Source organism: Acanthopagrus latus, chromosome 23 (genome assembly GCF_904848185.1).
Source record: "Acanthopagrus latus isolate v.2019 chromosome 23, fAcaLat1.1, whole genome shotgun sequence".
In the NCBI taxonomy this organism is placed as follows: domain Eukaryota; kingdom Metazoa; phylum Chordata; class Actinopteri; order Spariformes; family Sparidae; genus Acanthopagrus; species Acanthopagrus latus.
This window is the reverse complement of record NC_051061.1, coordinates 14,048,029-14,073,394: the sequence shown is the minus strand read 5'-3', so window position 1 is coordinate 14,073,394 and position 25,366 is coordinate 14,048,029. Positions and strand designations below refer to the sequence as shown.

The 25,366-nt window shown below is 41.6% G+C and overlaps 1 protein-coding gene and 1 long non-coding RNA gene across 2 annotated transcripts in view; both read left to right on the top strand.

Moving 5' to 3' along the window:
* The window catches only part of LOC119013906, a 62,439-nt gene that overhangs the window by 6,951 nt on the left and 30,122 nt on the right, over positions 1-25,366 (top strand). Inside the window, exon 3 of the long non-coding RNA XR_005072852.1 lies at positions 1,021-1,157. This is a non-coding gene — a long non-coding RNA (uncharacterized LOC119013906). The remainder of the gene's footprint in view (positions 1-1,020; positions 1,158-25,366) is intronic.
* Positions 3,583-6,054, top strand: socs3a (suppressor of cytokine signaling 3a). Its single transcript, XM_037088815.1, has 2 exons — positions 3,583-3,801; positions 4,289-6,054. The coding sequence occupies exon 2, from the start codon at positions 4,413-4,415 to the stop codon at positions 5,028-5,030; it is 618 nt and encodes a 205-aa protein (XP_036944710.1). The 5' UTR covers positions 3,583-3,801; positions 4,289-4,412; the 3' UTR covers positions 5,031-6,054.

Below are 25,366 nucleotides of genomic sequence, written 5' to 3'. Positions count from 1 at the left end.
AATTAACCATTTATTATGTCATTGTTTATTGTTAAGTTGAAACTGATGGTTATAAACCTTTACAGCTGCTTAATAAATTGTCAAAAAATTGAATGCACTGTTAATGTACCATTTGTTAATGATAGTTTAATTTAGTGTTTCCAGATTCTAATTTCCATTCTTTAGCTGAAAACATTTAAATATCAACTAGAATTATCAAAATTAAGTTAAAAAAAAGAAAAAAAAGAATAAATAGCCATTTTGACATCATGATTTATATTTTTTGTATCAACTGAAGTTAGCATGCTAACCAGCTAGCTCCAGCCTAACTGTTCCAAAGGTGTAAACTCCAACACTCCCCTTGTGCTCTGAGGGCCTAGCCTGGACTGCTAGATGCAAGGCTAACCGTGCTAACCAGCTAAGAGTAGCTATAATTTGCTGCAGTTAGCAGATTCACTGGTGATATGCTGCAGCTTTTAGTTTGGTATATGATTTAGATGGTTGGCCAAATCTTACATGACGCTTTAACTTTAACGGCAGAGGATACTCAATACAAAACATTTGCTGGTGCTGTTGATTCAGCCTGTTTTCAGGCCTCACTGTATTCAGCTGTCCAAACAATGAGCTGCTCCTTTATAGTTGTCAGCACCAGAAATAATTTCACAAAACTGGCAAAACGTGCAGAGCTTTTAAAAGATTTCCCTGTCCGGTAAAATTCTGCTTGACCGCGCTGCTCCAAAATATTTTGTCGAATAACATTTTTCTGCTTTCCAGTCGAGTCCACTTTCCCCCCTCACATCCAGCGGGGTTTACGGGAACCATGAGCTTGAGTAAATTTTCTGAGTCAGTGTGGGAAAACCTAAACAGCTGCCTTTTCCACTAAACAGCAGTTGAGACCGAGGCCTCGTCTCAACCACTAGATTCATCGACTTTGCGTGTGAATTGAAATTGCTTTTTGTGTCATGCCCACTTCAGCCTGGATACACATTTAGAAGCACAAGAAAACACGGATTAAAGGGGTGTGTTTGGTTCTCTATTTAGATTCTGCACTGGAGATGAAAGACAGACATGCGTAGCCTACGGAGCCAAATCTGTCATTGCCAAGCCTCACACCCCATGCCTCAGTCGATTGGCTGACGTCCCACGCTGTGTTACAGCAACAGCTTCCTTAGCTCCAGGTCAGTTGGTTCATCATCCATCTGAAGGTTGACCTTAGGCCAACGCTGTCTGCTTTGTTTATTTTGCTTTCTTTTTTCTCTCTCTTTTCTAAAGTCCTGATGTCCTCCTTGCTTTCATTTCACTCAAAAGTGTAGCTGACATAGAACATTACAGTAAACGTCGTAAAAAGCCAAGTCAGCATGCTGTCATGATGTGCATAGTGGTTTCTATGGAGATGTGTGTGGGGGGTTTCTCGCTCACGGCTCCAGCCAACTTCTTCTCCCTTTCGCCTCCGTTGACTCTCATCATGATCCCTGGGGATGCTAAATACATGCCTCATGATGACACAATAGATTTTCTGGAAACAAGTAGACTGTTACGAGGCCATTCTTGTGATTTCCCTCCTTCCCCCCCCCACCCCTTTATCCTGCCGGTGGTCTGATTCAGACAACACCTGACTCACCTCTGTGGACACAGCTGGCTTTTACCAGAGCCCATCAGGCTCTGTGGCGTCAGTCCGCGCCTTGCTGTCCAGGCAGCTCCCAGCCGAATTTTGGTAAAAACACCAAAACGGATACTTTGGATTCGTTTCTGAGAAGTTTCAGTGCATCTGGTTTTTCGATTTTCTCTGCTAATCAGTCAAAGTTGTTTAAAGGAAACCTGACATGACACTACCTATAACCACCCGGGGCTGGTGGTGCTCACGGCTGAGTCAGCAGGGAGGGAGCTGATGTGGATGGTATGAGCACTGCACCAGTCACGCATGTTGCTTAAGATTAGATTTTAACATGAGGATCTGAAGTCACACTTCCTTGAAACTATTCGATAGTGACATGAAAATTATCTGATGATTAAGAACATCTCATAAGGTCAGGAGGAGAGTTAGAGTTGCCACAATAAGAAAGAAATGACATAAATGGTATTTCACTAGATATTGTTGAATCAGCCATGGAAAAATATGATTGTGCTACAAAAGAAGCTGAATAATGATAATTGTTCTTTTTAAGGGAGCTCTGTAGAACATCTGTGTCATGCTTTACTTTAAAATGTCCTCAATGTACAGTGACTTCTTCTGCTGATTTGATGATTATAATCACTTTATTCGATAAAGGTTATGAAGAGGCGTGTGTTAAGTGTCTTGTGTTGAAATGGTTTCACGTGTGCCCTGTGTTGTTTGTTGGTTTGTCAACAGGATTACATAAAAACTGGCGGACGGGTTTCCACAAAAGTCAGTCAGTGCGGCTCCAGGATTTTTTTTTCTCACTTCCTTTAACATTGCGAGACTGGGTGTCTTTTCGGCATTTTCGCCATTTTCTCAGAATTATGCCTGGATCATAATGACAGAATCAGGCATGTTTAGGTGGCTGGTATCTCTGTGTGAGAACAGTTAGATGTGATATTTGAATATGCTTTATTTGATATGATTGTGACCTTGGTGGAGGTATGTGTTCTACTGAGTGCCATCCTGGTGAATGTACAGTATTTCACAACAAATAGAGCTTCTCTTTGGAAATCATCATTATCAGTATCAGTATTATACACCAACCTCACTTACTGTTGCACTTTTAAGTGGTCAAAACCATGTTTCAGTGTGGTGTGACTTCTCAAATACTTATAAAAATTATATAATTAATAATTATATGGTACTTTTATCTGGTACTTTTTTTAACCTAAAAAATATGTAGTTTAAGGGATTTTTTGGTAGCAGACTACATATAGAATTTGGAACCGGAAATTAAGTATTAAATCTGAGAAGTTATGTTCATGTTACAGTATGTTTAGTGCATAATGAGTGCACAGTAAATAACACCTACAAAGTCCAATATAAAAGCACACATGCTGATATTTATCGACATGTTAACCCATCTTATTAGATTGTAATAAGGAACTTCAAAACAGTCATAAAGTGCCTGTTGACACTACAGGGGAAACATCAAAAAACCTCTCAATCGTTGCCCCTGGATACCAGCTAAAGCCCTATGAAGTTCCCTAAAATCTGGCGCCCTCTATGGGGAACTGCCGCCCCGCATGCGTGCCATCACTACTCTGAATTTCTCAGAAACTGACTACACATACGCTGAATCATTACCTCACGTAAAAAGGGGGAACTTTTACCAAAAAAGGTATATATGTATACCGAACATCATAACCTGTTTACATACGATGGTTCTTAAATCCTCAAAAAATAAAATGTGTATTATTACAAAAGTGTTTATGAAGAGATACTAGGTTACCAAATGTAAATAAATACTGCTAGGAACTCCTCCTTGACTTCGTTTTGGAGGAACAGTGGTGGTGGTGGGGGGGAGGGCACTTCTCATAGCAGGAATCCTTTAAAAAAAATAAATAAATACATGCTTCCTGTCAATCTGCCGAGAGAGAGAGGCTTTACTGGAAGGAGGGGGGAGGCGGAGCCTGCTCGCAGTTATAAGCCCTCCTCTGCCTCACTGCTTCACTAGTAACTCACAGCTCAGCACAGAGCAGCACACGGGCCACAGCTGCTCACACACACCGAGAAAGCTACTTTACAAGTGTGAAGTTTGTTGCCAAAGAATTATCATCCTGACAGACAGACAGACAGACTACTCAGCAACAGTGAACATCTGTCCTATTACTTGGATTATTTTTTTTTCCAAAAAGACCACGTTTGGAGAAACATTGAAGGTGAGGATCTGTTCTTTTTTTTTTCATTGTCACACAGTTCTTACTATCCTAGTTTAAATGTGGATGACTAATGTTTATTGGGTCTTTAGAGTAACTTAGGTGAGGTTTAGTCCTGGTATGTAAATTGCGCAACCAGGATTACAATGTCCTTACTGGAACTGACCGAGGTGGTGAGTCCCGAGGGCAGATTACACAAAAAAAGTTTCCCCGAATCGGCTGGAAGTTAAATGGAAGCAGTCTTTAGTTGTTAAACCCGCAACTTCCCTGAAGCTGTGGAGAGGAATTAAAGAATTTGGGTGGATTTTTTTCTTTTCTTCTTTGTTTCTAGAAAATAAGAGCTCTCTGGGGAAGTTTGAAGCCATGAAATGTACATGATATTCCACATCTGGAAAACTAGTTTCCAGCAGAGCTGCAGGAGTTTAAGATATGGATAAAACAGAGCTCGGTTTTCACTGTGCATTAATATCTTTCTCTCTTCTCTCTTCAGGTGTTTCCTCTCAACACACACTGACCTCCGGGACAACCCTCTGAACCTCTGTTTAACCCCCACCACCTCTTCTCTCGTCTGAGCGGTGCCCAGTGCTCCCCCAGGCTGCCGAGAAAAGCAGGCCATGGTAACTCACAGCAAGTTTGACAACGCAATGAGCAGCAGCATCTTGGACTCCAACATGCGGCTGCCTCAACGTTACAAGACCTTCGCCTCCAAGACGCAGTACCAGATGGTCCTCGCCACACTGCACAAGCTCCAGGAGAGTGGCTTCTACTGGGGCGCCATCACCGGGAAGGAGGCCAATGCCATGCTGGCGGCTGAGGCCACCGGCACATTCCTCCTCCGGGACAGCTCCGACAACCGGCACCTGTTCGCCCTCAGCGTCAAGACGGCGTCAGGCACCAAGAACCTGCGCATCCAGTGTGAATCAAGCTCTTTTTTCCTGCAGACAGACCCTAAAAATGTTCAGTCTGTTCCTCACTTTGACTGTGTCCTCAAGCTGGTGCATTACTACATGTCTCAGAGCAAAGGGAACACTCGCAGTGGGAGTATCTACTACATCTACTCCGGTGGGGAGAAGATCCCTCTGGAGCTCATCAAACCTCTCTCCGCCAGCTTGTCCACCTTGCAGCACCTGTGCAGGAAAACGGTTAACGGACACTTGGACATTTCCACTAAAAGAGACCAACTTCCTCATCCTCTGAAGGAGTTCCTCCAGCAGTATGATGCTCCTATCTAGAGGCGTTGGACTTGATGCTCTTGAAAGGGCAGAAAAAGACTCAAGAAGAAACTGGACAATTTCAGTGCAGCTGAGGAATAACGGCCGAGCAGAGCCAAGAGAGAAAATAGGAGCTGTTAAAGTGTACTGACGAGATGTTTCTCTCACAGAAAAAGGGCCTGTTAAGGTCACAGAATTGAGGACTAATACATGAAGAGGGAACTGATGTAATCTGGGGGTATGAAAGAGAGATAACGTCTGGCGATGACGTACGACTTACTGAAAGCTGAAGTGAGGCGTACAGTCAGCTGTCTACAGTCTGATGACACACAGGTTCCCTCTGCTGCTAACCAATGTGCTGCGAGGCTGCAGCAGCCTCCCTGGATGATCATCGCGGGCAACATCTGTCCCGCATCCTGGGACCTCTGACCGAGTGTACGCTGGAAATTTACAGACAATGGAAAACTTAGTCCTTGTACAAAGACACTGATGGCCTTCTGGGTGCATATTCAGCACCGAATATCACGAGATAAAGGGCTGAACTTTTAAAAAAAACAAAACAAAACAAATAAATCTGAATCGTATGTGTTCAGAGCAGAAAATGTGGAAAGAGGAAGGGTCAATGCCAAACTTGCCTGAGCTAGACAACAGTTCTTTCGACTGAATCCTACTTGAGACAACAGTCACAGGAGAGAAATGCCAAGAGATGTGGTAGTTTTTGTGGCACAGACAGGCTTAGCCATTGTCTGCAAATGAATGTATTAAAATAATGGTATCTGTCTTTTCCTGATGAGGAGAAGAGTCCAAATGTATTTTCATGAGTTTACATGAGTGAAGACGACTTGTGTTTTTTTTTTTGTTTGTTTTTTTTGGTGCTGTCTTTTATAAAGATGTACTCTTTGCCAGCCAAACCTTTGGCTGTGGTTGCTTGAAGATAATTTGAGAAGTTTGACGAAGCAGGCAGACTGATACAACTTTGCACTTATTTATATTTGTATGAACATTTCATTAATTTATAATAAATGAGCACTATTTTTCTATGAAATGAGATCTTGAGTGTGTGATTTGCTCTTCGGTGACTCAAACTTTTATTTCCACATGCAGGAGTTTGGGGGTTTTGGTTGACTAACAGTAAAATGCACACCACATAGTTTGCTACTAAATTGGTGGATTTTTAAATGAATTTTGGTGGGCAGCGCAAGTTCACCGTTTTTAACGCTTTCCTCCCAAAATGTTCACCTTATGCCTCGAAGCTGAGACAGGAAACTGCACTTAACTGCAAACACGTCTTAATGTGTTTCTATCAAGAGCTTTAAAAGTTATGATTATCATGAAGATTAGCTTCCTAGAAGAGGAGAGCAGAACAATGTGTCATTCTTCCTGAGCTTCAGACAAAATACACCAGAAGCGTCTATTGAGTCTTCCAGAGAAGCGGTAGTAAAATCATTTTTTCATTCTCCAGTGACTCACTGTGTTCTCTGTAGGTGTTGGCGTGCCACAACATGCTCTCACATGCACATGCATAATGATGCAGCAGTTTACTTATAACATGACAGGCGAGTGTGCAAATTCTAAGAAACCATCCCCCGCCCTGTACACAAACCATAAAAAATGTCAACATGTGCATTTCAAAGAGAAGGTGCACTCACCGCACATGTTGCACCTTATCTCACCTCATCCAGTAATCAAGCCGAGTGCTGCCAACTGTCTGCAACATGTGCTCGAGTTGAACAACAACCAGGCCTGATGTGCCGTCTGCTCACCTACACACACAACCTTTTTGATTTCGGCCTGCAGAGCGTAAACTACACCACAACCAGACGAGGGGCATTTTTTTTTCGACTTTGAATTACATCAGCTTTTATTCTGCAGCATTGTTAGGATTATTTTTAGAACACACATCCTGTACTCCATGCAGGCCCTCTTCCTCTGTAAAAACAAAACAAAAACTATACAAAAAAACAAACGCCCGCTTGTCTTCATAAAGCTCCCCAAACTTTCTCTGTCAGTGTTAACAGGAACTGATTTCATCTGGAAGGTAAATAAACCCTTGTGTTGTGTTTGGGTTCCAAAAAGTGACCTCTGGCCTCATGAACAGCTCCAAAATATACAAATATTATTTTATCAGCTTGACACTTCATGCCTTACACCAGACTTGCATTACATAAAACCATTTATTACTTCTGTGTCGGCTCACAGAGACGTTCTCAGCTGTTGCATGATTAGGAGTTGAGGACGTAACCCCTTCCCAAATCCTGATTACTTCTATTTTTCGATCTTGTTATCAAGATATCGTAAGAGGGAGTGTGACCTCACTGCTGTCATCATCAGTTTTATTTATATGATCCAAAATCACAATCACGTTGCCTCAGTGGGCTTTACCAATCTGTACAGTCAATGGCATTCTCTGGAAAAAGCGTCCCACATTGTGAGAAAATGCGTCTGTGTCTGGCGGTCTTACAGTTCAAGAACACGGGTAAAGAGTTACATAGTGCCCCTTTAATAATAGTTCCCATAATGACTTACTAATTAATCACTTATTGCAAGCCCTGCAGAGGTACAGATCCCAGGAGCGCACATTTGCGGCAACATGCTAAACCGATGGGTGAACGGGAATCTGCAATAACCTCCACATCAAACATAATTACGGGAACGAGCTCCGGCTTTACCAGCTTCCACAGCACTCCGCTGAGAGAGAGAGATAAAGGGTCTCCAAGGTGATTTGTACTCTGAGCGTAATTTCTTTCTTCTCTACATGTTCCTTTTCACAATGCTATATATATATATATATATATATATATATATATATATATATATATATATATATATATATATATATATATATATATATATATATATATAAATAAATGTATATATAAAAATGTATTTGAATTGGAAATTCTCTGCACCTCTGTAAATCAAACATCAAGCATCCCCCTCCCCCAACAAAAAGGGCTGTTGAAAAGGCTGGTTATTACTCAGACCTAAACAATCACAGGACAGAACTTGATGAATCACTTCTTCTTTACTTTTTTTTGTTCTTTTTAAGGAGGTGAGTGCAGGATGAAGCTGGGAGTAGCGAATCCTACTTTGGTGTGTAATGATACCAAATAAGAGCACGATGATTTAAAACTGCTGAACTGTACAAGTAAGCAAGTTGAAGAAGTGCAGATTGATGTGCATGATTCTGTGCTGTGTACAGTATGGTGAGTGTTTTATTTGATTGTCTTCCAGGTAAATTTAGCAACAAATACAATTCATGCTTTGAGTAGTGTGAAGCTTCTGTTGGTGATCTCTACTTTAGAAGTGTTATGAGACACTTTATCATGTATTTAATGAGAAGTCTCTCTAACCTTTCAGAAGCATTTCAGTAAGAACAACAGTAGCACCTCCAACACAGGTCTGAACACAGGCAGCTGAAACCAGTCTGACCTTCAGTAGAGCACTATAAAAAGCCTGTCAGCTCGGCGCGACGCTCAGGAGAAATTCTCTGGTAGTCTCTGGTCATGTGTTTCTAAAGAACAAACGCTCAAAGAGGCCGAGCTCTGCTCACACAAGCCATAAATGTGTCATAATGGCTACGCCCCCAGCCAATCTGCTGTGTCTGAAACCATCACAGCTCCCACATCAGGTTTTTTTTTTTTTTTTCTTCTGAGGAAGTTCCTGTGTGTACTACACAGCTGTACTCAAATCTAAATCTAATATTTAGATAAAACCCTCTGTTTTTCACTGGAACACTTTTGTTAATGTCTATCAGAATAAGCTAAATTGGAGTTCAGGGGATTGTACATTAATGAGTATTTGTGTTTTAATATTGATTGAAACCAAAAGTGTTTTATTTGAATGCATCACTATTAGTAAATCAGCCGTATTTGGCCATACAAGAGGAGAGGCAGTTATGTATTGCATCATTATTGTGTTGGTATTTTACACATTCATTTTCAGTAACACTTTTCAATACATGTATTATCATTAGTCACCATAGTAGTAAGCATTAACTAACAGTCAATTGACAAGGATGACATCACTAAATGTGGTCTATTTTTATGGTCCAAACACTTTGCGATAACAATATGATTGTGATATCTATGGAAAATTAGCCGTGCCGCTGGCTGAGAGCCACTGGCTGGTGTCGGCCATGCCACTGATGGAGGACCATTGGCAGATGTTGGCCAGACCACAGACGCTAACCAGGGAGCCTGAGGGTGAGGTCGGGGGCCTCTCTTTCTTCGGGGAGGCACCTTGTAGGCCAGGCAGGTTCCCCAGAAAGAATAAACTAGGGGCACAATGGAGGTATCAACAGTCTTAGGTCGGGGACTATCGGGCCCTGGAGCTGACGGGAGGCTTGTCGGCTAATGGCTAGCAAATGCTGGAACTGATTAGAGGCTAACTAGCTGGTGGCTAGCTAACAGTGATGCTGATGGGAGGCTGGGAGTGTGGTGGCTAGTAGACACAATCATGACGTGTATCATTAACACAATACCAAAATGTAAATTTTTAAGATCATGGTTATCACAAATATCAGTATATCCCATCACCCTAACAACACTGGCTTCGTATTTTAAACTTAAAGCAATTTTCAGTAACACTTTTCAATGAATGGAAATTAATTAACATTAGCTAACAATTACATAACAGTTAGTTAAGAGTTAATTAATGTGTCTTATCATAATTTACTAATGGTGTTCATTTTAAGGTACGATTTATATATTATATTGCTATTTGATACACTAACGAACATTTAGTAATTTATATTAATGGTTGAAAAATATGTATGTCATGAAGTTTGCTGCATTTCCTCTCAACCTTCCCTCAGATTAAAACCTTAAAGACCTTGGGTGTCGAGCAACAGGAATATTTTAGAAACCGTGACATTTATGATGAACCAGAGCTGCAAACGTGGGAGAGTCCATTCCTCAGCCCTTGTATTTGTACTGCAAATAGGACTTATTATTAAGTAGACTAGTGTGTCCAGTTTGACATCCAAAATTTGTTGAAGTGCTCACTTCCTCAGTAGACAAACACTGCAGAGAGATGACTGATACATAAATCTGAGGAAATTAGCTCTGCGGGAGAACAGAACCTTTTCTTTCCCTTTAACTTTGTGTGAATTCTGTAATTGTCAAAACATGAATCAGTCCCATATATTTGTAATCCAATGTGTCATACAGTATGACATGGTCAGTAAAGTGACAGAGCCCAAAGACAGTTACACTAAACCAAAAACAGCCATGTATTCATGAGAACTTTTGGTTCATTACTGCCGCCAACGTGCCCAGCAACTGCTTCCGTCAAAGACTCATATTGAACCAGTCAGTGTCAGAAAACAGAAACAAGGTCTTCACTGGAAATGTAGGTTAAGAGAAATTGTGCTCATAATCTGAAGCTGTAAGACAAATGTAGGGGAGTACGAAGGTCATGATTGCCTTTAAGATGTGATGAGGTTAAAAGTTAAAAGGTTAAAAGTTTCAAGTAAAACACGGTTGCTTCAAATTTGTACCTCAGTATAGTACTTGAGTAACTGCACTTTGTGCCACCCCACCACTGACAGGAGGTGTGACGGCCACGGGCCCTCTGCTCAGGCCTGCTGTGTTGTGTGCCTGTTGTCTCTTAGTGTTGCTGGTCTGGAGGTCATCAAGGCATTTGAGGCAGCAGGCCACTGCCTCCAGGTTACTCAACACCAGACCCGTCCAGGTCCAGGTCATGTCATGACGCCCTCTTCCCCTGGCGCCGCGCTCAATTACTTTGGAGTTCTTTTGAATTTAGTTGTTATCAGCATTTTTCCTGCCAGATCATTTGTTAAACAAATAACACAATAAATGGATTAACTTGAAATGTATTAATCCCTTGTGTGTGTATTTTCCCCATATTTGTCATGGTCTCAGAGCCAGCCTTATTAGGGGTTACTGGTAGTTTTCATAAGAGGGGAACTACTGAGAAAGATTAAAATAGTAGTTCCACAGGGAGCTATTGCAACATTTTGTAATGATTCTTCCAACTTTGGTTTATCATATAGGTGCAGAGTGTCATCATGGGGAAGAAATTTTCATCATTTTCACTGACTTGCTTTTTTTTTTTCCAATGCCAAAACAAACTAGCTGAACAAACTCTCTATGATTTCACCACTGAATAAAATAAAATAAACAAACTGACCTTGAAGGACGACACGGTTTCACACTGTTTTGCTTTGTTTGTAAGTGACAAACATCGTTCTTGGGACCTTATTTTACTTTGAGAGCAGCTTGTTTATTCAGTTGTGGATACTATACAACATAATAAACAATTCCGAATGTGTATCATTACCTCGTTAATATCTTAACTATTAAATGATGCTCCTTTAAGTAAAAAATGGTTTGAGCGTTTTCAAATTTTCACACACACTTACTTTTCATTTTCAGACATTCCAGTGTTTTTTTTTTTTCGTTTTTTTTTTTTTTTTTTTATCATTTATTCAGTCAAAAAGACATCAGAGAATTTTCTCAAGCCATAAATCAAAACAAACTCTGCACATGCCAGGAATAATATTATAACGGGCCAGTAATCAACGCTTTTTATTTACTGAACTAAACTTAAACTCAATCCAGGTTCCCAGAAAGACTTAAAGACTACTTGACCTCAGTGTCCTCCAGCCCCGAGCTGACAGCCGTGCTGCAGCTCTTGAGCGTATGGTGGAGAGACAGCGATTCCCGCTCGTCTTTCCAGCCTCTCGGTCTGTTTACAATTCCACAACTGCTGGTTGCCATGGAGTCGTTGTCAACGAGCTCCAGATGCCAGATACAAGAACCAACCAGGGAGCAGCAGTGAGTCACCGCGGCCCGCAAAGTCCCACCCTCTGAGACTCTTCTCCGGGCACGCTCCTCCTGTTCCTCCTCCGGGCCTTCAAATTTACTGTTAGCGCTCCACTCCCCTGTGCTCTACTGCCTGCTGCCTCGCCATAATAATACTATAAATCTGCACTTCTATCTTAGAAGCGGAGTCCTCTGCCACTTCAGCAGCTCTTTGTGATATATCCCACTCCACTCGTGCTTCAGGAAGGGGGGGGGGGGTGGATTCTGGGCAGGGAGGAGAAAAACCAGATGAGGCAGGAATATGAGGGAATGCAACAAATTTTGACCTCTATTATAAACCATTTTACCACCGAGCAGACTGTGTGTGAGCACTTCCAGTGGTGTTTTTAACAGATTCTAGTTGCATGGAAGCATTAAGTTAGGAACTGTAATTCCACTAGACCAACTTTCTGTTCTGTTTCTGTGACTTTACATTGAGCTGCACCACGCTGCCAACTTTCCTCTTCAATAGGACTTTCCTTTTCCCTATCCTTTGTTCAGACTTTGTACCACGTGTTCACAGCATCCAGAAGTGCCCTCTTGGATGCCCTTCCAGTGGACAGAAGTGGTGAAGTGCTGTCTCGTCACTAAAAATATATAAAGACTTTCTGCATGCTGGTGCCCCACGGCAAACAGCTGATGCTCTTTTTATTTATATTTTGCCCCTGCCCCACAAACATCTTTAATTTGCATGTTTCATAAGTATCATCAGTGGTGGACTCATTTGTATTTGTAGAAATGTATATTGACAACTTTGGATTCTGGTGGCTGGCCAGGGGAGAACATGTGTACTCCTGATAGCGGAATTCGAATCCAGGACTTTCTTGATGTGAGGCAAGAGTACTAACCACTGCGCCATTGTAGTTTTGTCTCACAAACACCGCTGGAATTTGTCCCCAGGTCTAGTTAAGAAATACCCAGTTGCGTCACTCTTACAAATGTTGAAACGCAGTCTTGAACTGTGGTCAGTGGCTTGGCAGCCCTCTCGCCTGTAGCTCTACCACTGTCCCCCAACTTCCAGGTATGACAGTCAGGTCATCAACCTGTGAGGTGGATGGCAGGTTGTGAGTGATTATTGCAGCCCAGTTTGGTTTGAGCTAATTGAATGTATTTTGCAGTTTGTGCACAGCCGATTATTTATACATTTGTGTTTGCACGGTTATTTACATGTTAAAATATTTGCATTCTGCATACTCTCTTGCAAGTGCCATTGGTTCAAGGCCTGCCGGCTCCGGATTGGCTGGTTGTGTGTCATGTAGGTGGGAGAGACAGGAAGTGGGGAAGTGTTGCGTGGTGAAGGTGTTGTTTGGAGGAGGACGTCAAAATACCGTTCAAAGGGTTTTCTGTCTCCATCCTGCCATCCTTTTAATAGAGTAGTCCAGTCGCCAACCAGTGAACCCTCACAAAACATTATCTTGGTAAAAAGGTCAAATGTCGCATTTTACTGTGTACACACATGTATTTTTCCAGACGAGGTTATTCAGTGATTTTACTCAAGGAGTCAGTTGAGGACATAGAAATGTTTTGAGTCATCACAGTGTAACTCCCACTATGGCACCGATTGTAGTGTAAAAAAAAACCTGCCTACAGTTTTACTGGAAACCAGCCATACAAGTACCAACAAACTACTTTGAAATATTCACATTTCCTTACTAAGTTCATCCGCGTTGCACAATTTGTCACACTTGTTGTAAAAATGCCGCTTTGAGTCACACGAGAGCTCCATTTAGGCAGCGTCATGGTGTGGCTCCAGACTCCTACACGGTGAGCTAACAATAGCAGGCAGGTGAAAGTCAGACTCGATACACTGTGCACAGGTGAAGCCAGAGAAGGCTCTCATTTATCAGAAGTCATAATGTTACAGAAAATAATGCTCCTTCATGTAAACCACTAATAGTTTTTACTTTCTTTTCTGCGTCGCCTGAAACTAAATGTCAGTCGGTGGTGACTGTAATTGTGAAGCAGAATGTAAACAATGTCAGCTGAGGAGAAATCCCTAACAGTCCTCCTGCGCTGCCGGGAAACACCCTCTGAGTCACAGCTGCAAGAAGCAGCCATGGTGTGCTCTAGCAGCATACTGAGATGACGTACTTCTGGTTGATGGTTACTTTCAATACACTATGCAAACACTGCCTTTGTTAGTTACAACATGGGGACAAGCCGGTCACCTGGACTGTACGTAGGAGATGTGTAATCCATTGTCAAATAACGCAGACAGATAGTGGATAAAGCCTTTAACCGCTGCCCTGACTCACTTCCTGGTCATCTTATCTGAGGGGAAAACACTTCAAACTAGTGTCATTTGTTCACTATATCTGGTGATCATACATGCAAAATAAGACTGAACACTGCTGGGAAACTTTCCATCAGAAATATAAAACCATAGCATTCCTCTGAATCATCAACACATTATTTAGCTGCACGTTTTGTCCGACAGCAGCGTCGGCTGATAAACAAATGGCAACACTTTGTTCTGAAAAGAACTCGCGTCCTGTTACGCCTGTTTCTTAGTCCTTCATACACACACACCGTGTCTTTTATTGGAACAGGGTGTGTCTGTCGCGTCAGGAAGCTTGTTCTGTGATGTAATCGGTAAGTGAGGCACACTTGCGCTACTGCTCTCATTGTACAACACGGGTTGCCATCACCATGGAAACTAAATATTGCAGTAGTAGTACTGCGTCTCACTCTATGACGTAAAATTTCAGAGTACACAAATGGGACTATAATACTATAATACTATATAATAATAATAATATAATAATACTATATAATACTATAATACCAGCTCTTCAGTAGTGTTTAAAGGTGCAGAGAAAGATCTTCTTTGATTTTTTTTCCAGTTGTGAAAAACTAAATACACAAACCCTCTATGTTGTCATGACTGAATAAACAAACCTTAAAGGAACAACACTATTTCATATGTGGCAGACCATGCCAACTTTCTGGCTTCATACAGTGTCCTGGGAAAATTATTTCCCTCTGAGAATAGCTTGTTTATTCAGTTATGGAAAAGAGATAGTTACACCATTTGCCCCCAAGGTGTCATTGGCGGAAGCAGTTTTGCATGCGTCTTGAATAGGTAAAAAAAAGAAAGACAAACTTCCCTCTTCTTGTGAAACCATGTTGTTTCTCGAGAGGTGCTCAAGTACGCCCATCGGTATTCCCAGGAGACCTTTTTTTTTTTTTTTTGGACAACATGTGTTTGTGTTACAATAAAGTTGCTCCTCACACAAACAATTTTAGATCTAGGAGGAAGATAAGGCCTGCATCTGCTGTGCAGGGGGACGCAGTCGGTTGGGCTATAAAACAGAAAGTAACAGCTGGCAGACGCACAGTCACCACACAGTGCATGACAAGTAGTTCCTCAGAAATTTCCTCCGAGCTGGAGACTTTTTATAGATGCTGTTATGGCAGGCAGAAGATAAACAGATACATTATGTTCTCTCTCTGTCGGAGCGTGTGAAGACGTTGTGCTAATCAGTGTGTTGAGAAGTGCTACAGTTGAACAGCCACTGATGTGTGACATGCAGACACGCACTTAAATGACGTCAGTTTGACACAATGGATTGAGAAACGATCAGTCAATCAGCAGAATTTTATTCACTGTCTTATTTTACATGTTAGGGTTTTTCGGAATAGGGTGTTGAGATTCTGTATCTTTCATTTATGAATTATTAAGACTACAAGTAATTGAATACGAATTTATAAAACATTACCCCGTACATGTATATCTCTCGCGGTGTCATGCAGATAGATTTTCACAAGAACGTGTGTGCAGTATGGGTGGACAGACTGGGTTTTTTCAGGGCCGATACAGATAATTAGAAGTCAGGGAGAGTGAAAATTATATATTTGGGGCCGACATTCATTTGCTTTAAAATAATGTCAATCTTTGTGTCAAAGTTTTGAACGACCAGGGGCGAAAAATACATTTACTCACGTAGTGTTCTTAAGTTCACTTTTGAGGTACTTTACTCGAGTATTTCCACTCTCAGCTACTTTATCCTTCCTCCCCACTACACTTATTCGATACATTTAGTCACTAGTTAGTTTGCAGATTCACATCATTCAGTGTTTATAGGCTATTAACTGTGACATGTTACCAATATGATGAGAGGATGTTGTGTCAGAGCCAAAGTAGCAATTTATTTAATTAACTTATTTTATCTGCCATCTGACCAAACAAATATCAGATACAGATTATCAGCAGCAAGTGGAATATCGGCCCAAATATTCGTCCAGGGCCGATGATCTGTCCAGCTGTCAGCTTGCGTTGACTCAAGAGGCTCACTGAGCTTCCTCACAGCTGTAGGTGAAAGTGTGCAAAGAATTAAAAATGATCCTTCATTTGTTATGATAATAGGAAACAATTATTGTTGTTGTTCTTCTGTTGAAATTTTTTTTTGACAGCTCTGATTAAACTCAGGACATATCGGGTGGACAGCTGTTTTGCTCCAAACTCTGTCACTGTACGAACATGTAGAGGACCACATAACATGAATTAAAAACAGATCCCGACCAGTCTTGTCAACGTTGGGAGTTAAGCTTCAGTTCCTCATGCATAAATGCACACTCAGCTTTTTCCGGCTACTAGGGGATCACTCTAGGTTATGCCATATTTTCCTCATTAATGTTAAATTATTTCACAAACTACAAAGCCAGCTGGCGTTTTTTTTTTTGTGAGTTCCTCCCCTCTCGCAATATTCCATCTCTCATCGGACACGTTAGCAGGAACACGATGCACCTGCTCATACCCTGAATATTCATTTTCATGCAAACGAAGCTCTGGTTATACATATTCATTTTCTTTTGGAGTTTTTGTGAACTCCCAACCCTAAAGTTCAAACTGTCCATAGATGCGTGTGTGTGTGTGTGTGTGTGTGTGTGTGTGTGTGTGTGTGTGTGTGTGTGTGGTCAACCACTCACTGAACTAGCCGTAAGCTATAAGCTAAAGACTATCAGCTCATGTGATGTTGTTTTTTTTTTTTTTTTTTTTTTTATCTTCTACCTTTCTGATTCGTTTTTCCGGACTGTTGCTACCCTGGCATTAATCAACCGGCAGAGAAAAAAAAAAGTCTTTAAAACAAGGGATGAACTCATAATATCTTGTGAGTCAAGGCCTGCTAACTAGAGGGCTGACGGACTCAGGTACAGTATATCTGGTGTTTGGGCTGAACGCCTGCTTATTCCTGGCACTCCATGGCACAAAGTAAACACTAATTCTGTATATGGACGGTCATAAAGCCCCCACCGTTTAAAAAAACACCATAGTGAGTTATATGTGTGGTTCAATAGAACTTTTGAGCTTCTTCATTATCAGGCTCTTATCAGCTGAGTAAGCATTTTATTACTATTGATAAGTGATGATATGAATGAGTGAATGACAGTCCAATAACAGGAGTGTTCTTGTTTAAACTATCTGACTCTTAAGATAAAAATGAGCGCTCATTAAAAAGAAATGACCTCAGTAAACCAGCCAGGCGGAAAAAAAAAATAAAATAAGGAGCGAGCAAAGTTAAACACAGTTATATGGACACCATCGAGCTCATTTACTGTGTTTCTATGAATGGAAGAAAGCAGACTCTGTTTCAACAACACAATCGCCACAATTAACGTTGGCAGTGTACGACGCTTTGATTTTACACTGTGTTGACATATTCATAGGATGTTGTGACCAGAGGCTAGTTCGGGCGCATAAATCAATTTTATGTATTTTCAACAAGACGTTGGGACATACTCCAGTTGTAGTTTGGAGAAGATCATGTTTTGTCTGGCCAGGATCTGTCACCCCAAACAAACCATAACTGGAGTATGTCCCTGTTGAAAATACATGGTTTTCAGCTGCAAGCTGTCCCAAAGTCATATAAAAAAATATCCTGATTTGTTGCCACTAACCCAACTGGAAAATGTCCAGTGGTCTTTTTAAAAATATCCAGTTGGTTGCCATTAATATGACTGGAACATTTCCCTAGGTCTTGTGGAATATATTTAGTTTTTGTTAACATGACTGGAAAAAGCCTCGACGTCTCGTGAAAAATGCACGTTTTTTGGTGCGCACATTAGCTTAGCTGGTAGAGCCCCACACCCTGTTTCCTGTCATCTCGGAAGCTGTCCTAGCTGTCATGATTGGTAAAAATCAATCATCAAGTCTTGTCAAAAACATCTTGTGGGGCTTGGGTTTCAGTTAAGGTAAAACCAAAGAACATTTGGCTCTCTGGATGGCACGCAACACTTTTCCTGATGCAGGTAGCGTAGCTGACTTTTGTGGTCACTCAGCCTGGCTGAAGAATAAGCACAATATCTCAATAGGGGCCTAAACAGACCAGAGTTTCTGGCTGGCAGCCTGTGGGGATGAAGTCAGCAGTGAGGCAGGGTCAGATTCTGAATGAGAGTCTGACCTGGGCGCCATTCCACACCTGTAATAAACTTTCACAAAAGGGCATCGTCACACCCTGATTGGCTTGGAGGGGAATGTCCCAAGCTGGTTCCACTCATTTATGAGGAGTCAGTGGCTTCACCCTGCGCACAGATGTTCTGAATCCACTATACAGTCAGCCCAAAGGAATTTCTAAATTCAGCCCCACCCCCCAAAATAAGATAACAAGTCTTCCACGATGGGACTGCTTCAAAATGTTGACGGATTGTCGATGAAATGTACAAATATGATGTATCTGAGGTTTGTATCAGATTGAGGGATTCAGATAAGCGTGATAAGGTCAGTAGATTCAGGGTTAAATAAACTGGCATTTATGTAAACACTTCTGTAAACAGCACATTTTCAAAGAGGGTTTCGTACCTTTAATTGGAAAAATAATCCAAGACAGTGGGTGGTGTCCTGTCACTGACAGGGAAGGAATCGGCATGTTAAACTTCTTCCTTCTGTTCCTGGAATCACCAGGATGTCGGGCGTGTAGGGTGGAAACTGACATTAGGATGCGTGCTGTGACCCAACTCTGGGACACAATCATCAGAAATTACCCAAAGCCACATTTTTTTTGGATCATGTGTGGATCATAAGCCAGTAGCACGAGCTTTACTGGAAACCGTGGAATCACTTGACAGTCGAACCATTCAATACATCAAACCACTTACTTTAGTGAACAGTGACAGCTGTGTGTGTGTTTGCGTGCAAGAGAGAGAGACAAAGAAAGGACTTGTGTGTGTGCGTGTGTGTGCGTGTGTGTGTGTGCACATGAGGGCTGAACTTTACGATAAGGGAACAAAAAGCTGAAAGCGGAGAGCTCAGTCAGTCAGTCAGGTGGAGCTATCAGGCGTTTCCTGTAACAGAGGTCATCAGGTGACCAGAAATGACCCTGAACGCCCTCGAGGAGTAGCGGGATGGTGTGTCAGCAAAAAGCGCAGTGAGTTACCGGATGACTGGCAGAAAAGACAAAAACAAAACAACAAAAACAAACACATAAACGTGGACAATAGAGGGAAAGTCCTGATTCAAAAGTGAAAAGATGGCATTAGTAAAGTAGAGCAAATTATTAGCATCAAAATACACAGCACTGTCAAAATATTTCATATTAGTAGATTACAATTCCTGATGCATCACTTCACCGTTGCGACTGGTAAAGGTGGAGCAAATTTGACTCATCTTTTCTATGTATTATATCTTCACACACCGTGAATCTTAAAAGTCGACTTTTAAAAAGTCCAGAAACGGATTACCCCAGAATTACCAAGTAAAGTAGATTATTACATTTAATTAGCATTTGCATCAGTAGGTGCCCATGCGAGAGAAAACATGATTAAGTGCCTCTAGGGTGCCCTCAAAAATGACTTAATTGCTGTAATTTGAGTGGCTGTAACTAATTATAGTTATTTCCATCCCTGGTAAAAAAAGAAAAAAGAAAAAAGAAAAAAAAAAAGGGTATTACTTTATTGTATTGGTGTGAAGCTTTTGCCACTTCCCTCTTTTTTCTTCTTGTTTCTATTTTTTGTGTCCTGATTAATGAGCAGGTCGCGGTGCATGGTACGGAAATTCACTCCAACATCTTTGCCCACAGTTTAACACTGAAGCACTGTAGGTTAGTATGGATTAACCCACATCTCCCAACCAAGGTTACATGTTTTTTTCATACTGAAGTTTTGTCCAAAACAGTTGGTCATGTTGCAACTAACACGACTAAAAAAAAAAAAAAAAAAAAAAGTATTTCTTTACCGTATAATGGTGCCACCAGTTAACACAGCATAATCAAGAAAACCTGGGAACAAAATGTGGAAACTGAGGAAGGAAGTTCCACTAAAAGCAACAGTGGATGTCGTGGGTCAAGGCGGAAATCAATTCTAAGAGTAGTCACTCCCAGCTCTTGCCTCTGTTTAGTTTCTGTAGTCCAGAACAAAACGACATTGTTTTTTTTTTTTTTTTATTGACTCAACATTTGTGCATTCTGACTGAGTTTGAAAAGTGTTCAGCATCTGTTCTCCTGCTCTGTCTTTGATTCATGTGGGTGATAAATTGTGCCTATTACTTTCCCTGACATGTCTTTGCTACGGGCACGTCCTCACTTGTACTTTTCAAAAAAAAGGTTTTGCAACTCTGTTTTTTTTCCAGATTAGCGTTGGGAACACACATACTACTAAGAAAAACATGTGTGAATGGTTGTGAAAGTAAGTCATTGGGAAATTCATCGTGAGGATTACAAGTGGTGCCCGGCATTAGTAACATCATCATCATCTGCTGATAAATCCCCCTGGTTTCTGTGTTTTCAGTAGAAAAATTCCTGTCAGGACTTGAAAAGTATCCCAAAAAAAACAGAAAGAAAAACCACGTAGGTTGCCATGGAGATGTCCGCTGAGGACACTCAGATCGCTCACGTCACAGGAAACCACACAGCGCGGAGAGCGCTCCAGACACAGCTCCTTCCACTTCCATGGAAACGCAGCACAATTGGATACGGCACACTGTGTGCTGTGTCCCAGCAGGACTCACGCAGCCCACACGCCGACACCAAAACACGTCCCGCCTCATGCTGGCTCTTGCAACACAACAAACCTCAACCTCAAATGATAATAAAGGCCAGTGTTATGAAGCATGAAGAGGAAAAACCTTTATTTTTTGCCTTTTTTTTTTTTTTGATGGGAAAACCCTTTTACAAATGGCTTTGAATGCTGGTAATTTAAACTGCTTTAAAAAGTGTGTTCATCACTGCAAAAGTTCACAATAGTCAGGACCGTGTGTGTGTGTGTTTGTGTGTGTGTGTGTGTTTGTGTCTGTGCACGAGCAAGTCAGACACATACTTTTTTTTACTTTCTTTTATCTGCATTTCTGTCTATTAAGAGTCCAGGTGGAGGAGTTATAGCCTGGTAGTTCAGAGGCACTTTAGGTTCTTTATTTCTGTTTAGATGAACCTTCAAACAGTAGAGTGCCAAGAACATTTAAATGATGTTCATTCAGTGCTGACAGGGAAGCTGCTTGATCTGAGCTGCTCTGAAGAAAATGAAAATTTTCTACACACCACAGTTTATGATCGGGGCTAATTTACCAAACTGATAATTCGGTAAATTTGTGAACTTATCCTTTACCCTATCTACTACAAACACCTGGTCTGAAGCACTTTTTGTGGCACTTTTTGTGACATTTGACAGGCGAACCGTGACCTCAAGAAAGACTAAAGATGTGCAAAAGATTAGCTTTTATCTTTGTCTAAAAACTAGAAAAAGAGGGCGGCGCTGCAGCATGATCACCAAACATAAGAGATCGACACGCTTTTGATTTATTTATTTTCGGCACGACATTCTGAAAAAAACGGCTCAATTCAAAAGAGCACAGAATCCTAGATCACTCCTGTCAGGTGTCGGCGCAGGTTCAGTGTGGACGTGTAATGGTGCATGGAGTGCTTTTATAGCCTTGGCTGCGTGAGGGCCTGCAGACGCTAATGAGCCTCACTGGAAAGCAATCGCACAGTTGAACAAAACAACTGGCCAGGTGCAGCTCTCAACATGCGATCAACTGAAATACAAAACGCTTCTTGGCCAAAGATGTTTTTCAGTAATCACTAGCTTTTGTCTTTCTCCACTAGGCTGTGAAATCACCAGATACCGGTGCGACACAGGCCTGTACAGCTGTGGCGGCATGAGATGTTTGCAGCATGAGTGTGCACGAATTGCACGGACAAGCAGTTAGATTTCAGTGGAACAATTTGAAGGCCTTGTTGGGTGTAAACTTCCAAGTATTCAGCCTGTTCCGTGTAAGAGAGTGGGCCTCACGTTGCATAAACAACAGAGCGGAGGGCTGAGAATATACACATTCTTGTTCAGTGGTGTAATGCACATAAATACAGGAAAGAGTTTTACTATCTTACCTATTATATCATTGTTAACCAAAAGCTTGTTTTTTGTTGCTTGTACACATCACAAAAGTGTGAAGGTCTTGCACCAGGTGGATTGAAATTTGGTAGTGTATTTTTAGCTTCTTGGGACATTTTTCATGCATTTTCAGCAGCAGACTGAGCTTTAGGGCAGGTATGCTATCTTTCTGGCAGCTACTGAATCTAAAGCGACAACAAAAACACTCAATGTTTTTGTTTTTTTACCTTTCTTTTGCCTTTATTGGATTGTACAGCTCATGACAAACATGGAGGACTGAAGAGAAGGTAAGAGACGGGTGCTATATGTAAGATTTTAGTGGAAAATATTTTTAAAAAATGAACTAAAATGATAAACAGAATGTGAAGAAGTTCTGACATTATGATGTATTCATATTGTGTTGGGGAGATCGCTACTGAAGTAAGCATGCTCATCACCAGCTTGCCTCGGCTTGTTCTAGTCTAAAGCTCCCGTACTAGCAGTGCAGTAGTTCCCGGTTCTCAAGGCTCCAAGCACAGACCCCTAGCTGCACAGCTAACTGAGCTAACTAGCTAACAGCAGCCACATTAGCAGAAGTGAACGGTTGCACTAGTGACATGCAGCCCACTAACTGAGCTTACTAGCTAATGGCAGCCACGGTTAGCACTTGTTAGCCGCTACACTAATGACATTCTACCCCTACCTGAACTGACTAGCTAATGGCAGCCATGGTTAGCAGCTGTTAACGGTTACTCTGGTGACATGCTGCCCATTAACTGAGCTAACTAGCTAATGGCAGCAACAGGAAGCAACGGGAGGCAACAGTTAACTGTTACTTTGGTGACATGCTGCACCCCCATTGGTATTGAGTGTGATTTACACCGGTGGATAATTCCTACATACTGCTCCTTTAAAGCAATTTATGACCTTATTAACTCAGGGTAAAGATTTACCCAGATTACAGGTATACAAGCTGCATGTTCATGTCAGGTGTTGGCGTGACAGCTACGTGAAATTGCTGCTAAGAGAGAGGCCAAGGTTCAAAATGCAGAAATCATATCTTTTGCAGAAACTGTCCAGTTCTGGCGATTGAGTTCCCTCTTGAAAAACTGCAGTAATTGAGTTGGACTGGGCTGACTCAGTGTTTGGAGACGGCGAGGTTGTACGTGACAAAACATTAAACTGAGAGAAAACAAAACAGACGGATCTTCAGCAATACGTGCTGAATATTTCTGACTCTATTATAGCTCTGCTCTGTGTGATTTCCATGCCTGGGATGGTAAGTAAACACACACTTCTGAATAATGAGCTCACAGGTCAGCGGAGGACAGGATACACGCAGGCAAACTCATTCTCACTGGGCTGACTCACACGTGAAATATATGGAGATCTGCAGGAGAAGGGAAACTTGGATGCGCCACATGGTCGTATCCTCCCCACCGAGCTCCTTTTAAATCACATTCTGCATTAGTTACATGCCACCACAGTTCAGGCAATTTTCATGATAGTGTTTCCTGTATTGCTGCCGGTCTGTGTTGTGGCGCTGGTGGTTATTTCAGCTGGTTTACCACTATGTCACAAGAATAAATCCCGTCGCGTTTCTGAGTAAAACAAAACCACTTTTCAGCACTCACCACAATAACATCCATCAGCATGGGAGTCTACCAACATGAAACACCAGCCTGGATTCTTCAGTGCGAGGTGTAATTAATGAATCGCTCCCCGAGGAGACTGTTATGAGGCTTCTAATGTGTCTGTGACGAATGTGAAGATAAACTCTGGAGATATCTCATAAAAAACCTTTGCATGAACAAAAGCAATTATTAGACTCCATTCTTGCAGGTTGAGTCATAAAGTACATGCTCTGACTGTAAACAGGGATGGATCACTCTTCCCATCATCTGCACACTCAGGCGCGGCACATGGACGCACATCCTGACGGGATATGTCCGAAAATGTTTCATGTTCATTTCGGGTTCGAATGTGATTTCCAGAGCGAAAAAGGCTCTGACTCATTCATCGTCGCCTGGTTCCTCGTCCCTCCACGAAGCGGGAAGTGCAACTGCAGAGAGACTGGAACTAATGTAATAAATGCAAAAATTGGTCAAAACAGGAAAACAAAACATTGCCACACAGAGCGTTTGCAGTACATCCCGGCAAAAACACGCTATAATGTACAGTTCGCTCTTGCAAAATGCCTCTGACTAGAAATGCACTTGCACAATTTGCACACCAGGGGAAGTGCTGAAATAGCTCCGTTTGTATGAAGTGCAAAATAGCAAATGTGTGTCACTGCACAGGTGTAATTGTGAAAAGATGTGATATCTCATCTGCCAGGGGTGAGTGGATCACTGAGAAAGCAGCCGAAGGCTTTTTACAGGCAAGTTGATTATCAGTGATGCGCAGACATGTGGCGGTGTGTGAGCTTGTCAGTGTTTTGTACCTTTCTTCTGTGCCGTGAGACACAGAGAGAGACTGAGAGAGACGGAGAGAGGGAGTGAGGGTTGATGTGACAAAAGCCTGCAAAAGATATTCTGAAATCATCAACTCAGTACTGGCCTGACAGCAATTAACTGGAATCAGACATCTGTGTTATGACAAACCTACGTTGCTCACTTCCATTCTGATGAATTTGGCAAAATAAACACTGCACGCTTGCATGATTTCTTGTGATGTAATCAGCTGGTCAAGCGGTTCTTAACATTTTTTTTTCTAAGGAAAAGGGGTGTTTTTGTGCGATAGGATCTGTCACACTGTATTGGAGCGTCATGATTCATCAGGGCATTTTCTTGTGATATGGTCTGCAGCAGAAGGGGAAGTACTGAGATTGCTGAGCTGCAAAACCACAGCAGAGAGGTATCTTTTACAAGTAAAAGTCCTGCTTTGCAAAAAGTACAAATCATCAAAATGTCCCTTAAGACCAAAAACTAAACATACTCATTTTGCCTTTTTCCTTTTTTTGTGTGTGTGTGCATATTTTACTTATTTTATTATTATTGACACATTTATGTACTCCTCAATTCAAAGGACATTTTTACCATGAAATTAAAATAGTCATTTTCTAATCAGAGAGGTAGAAAATTGGGTGAAACTTTTTCACTCCACAAAACTTTTGTGGAGCTTCACAGCAAAACAGCATTGCAGCATTTTTCTGATCAACTAGAGTCAGCGCGTAAAAGAAAACATAAAAGGGCTCGGATGTAATCCAAGTTTCTGCAAACTGATTTGAAAAGA

What these genes read in the sequence shown, in the direction of transcription:
- socs3a (XM_037088815.1), top strand. Translation starts at nt 4,413, where the DNA reads ATGGTAACTCACAGCAAGTTTGACAACGCAATGAGCAGCAGCATCTTG.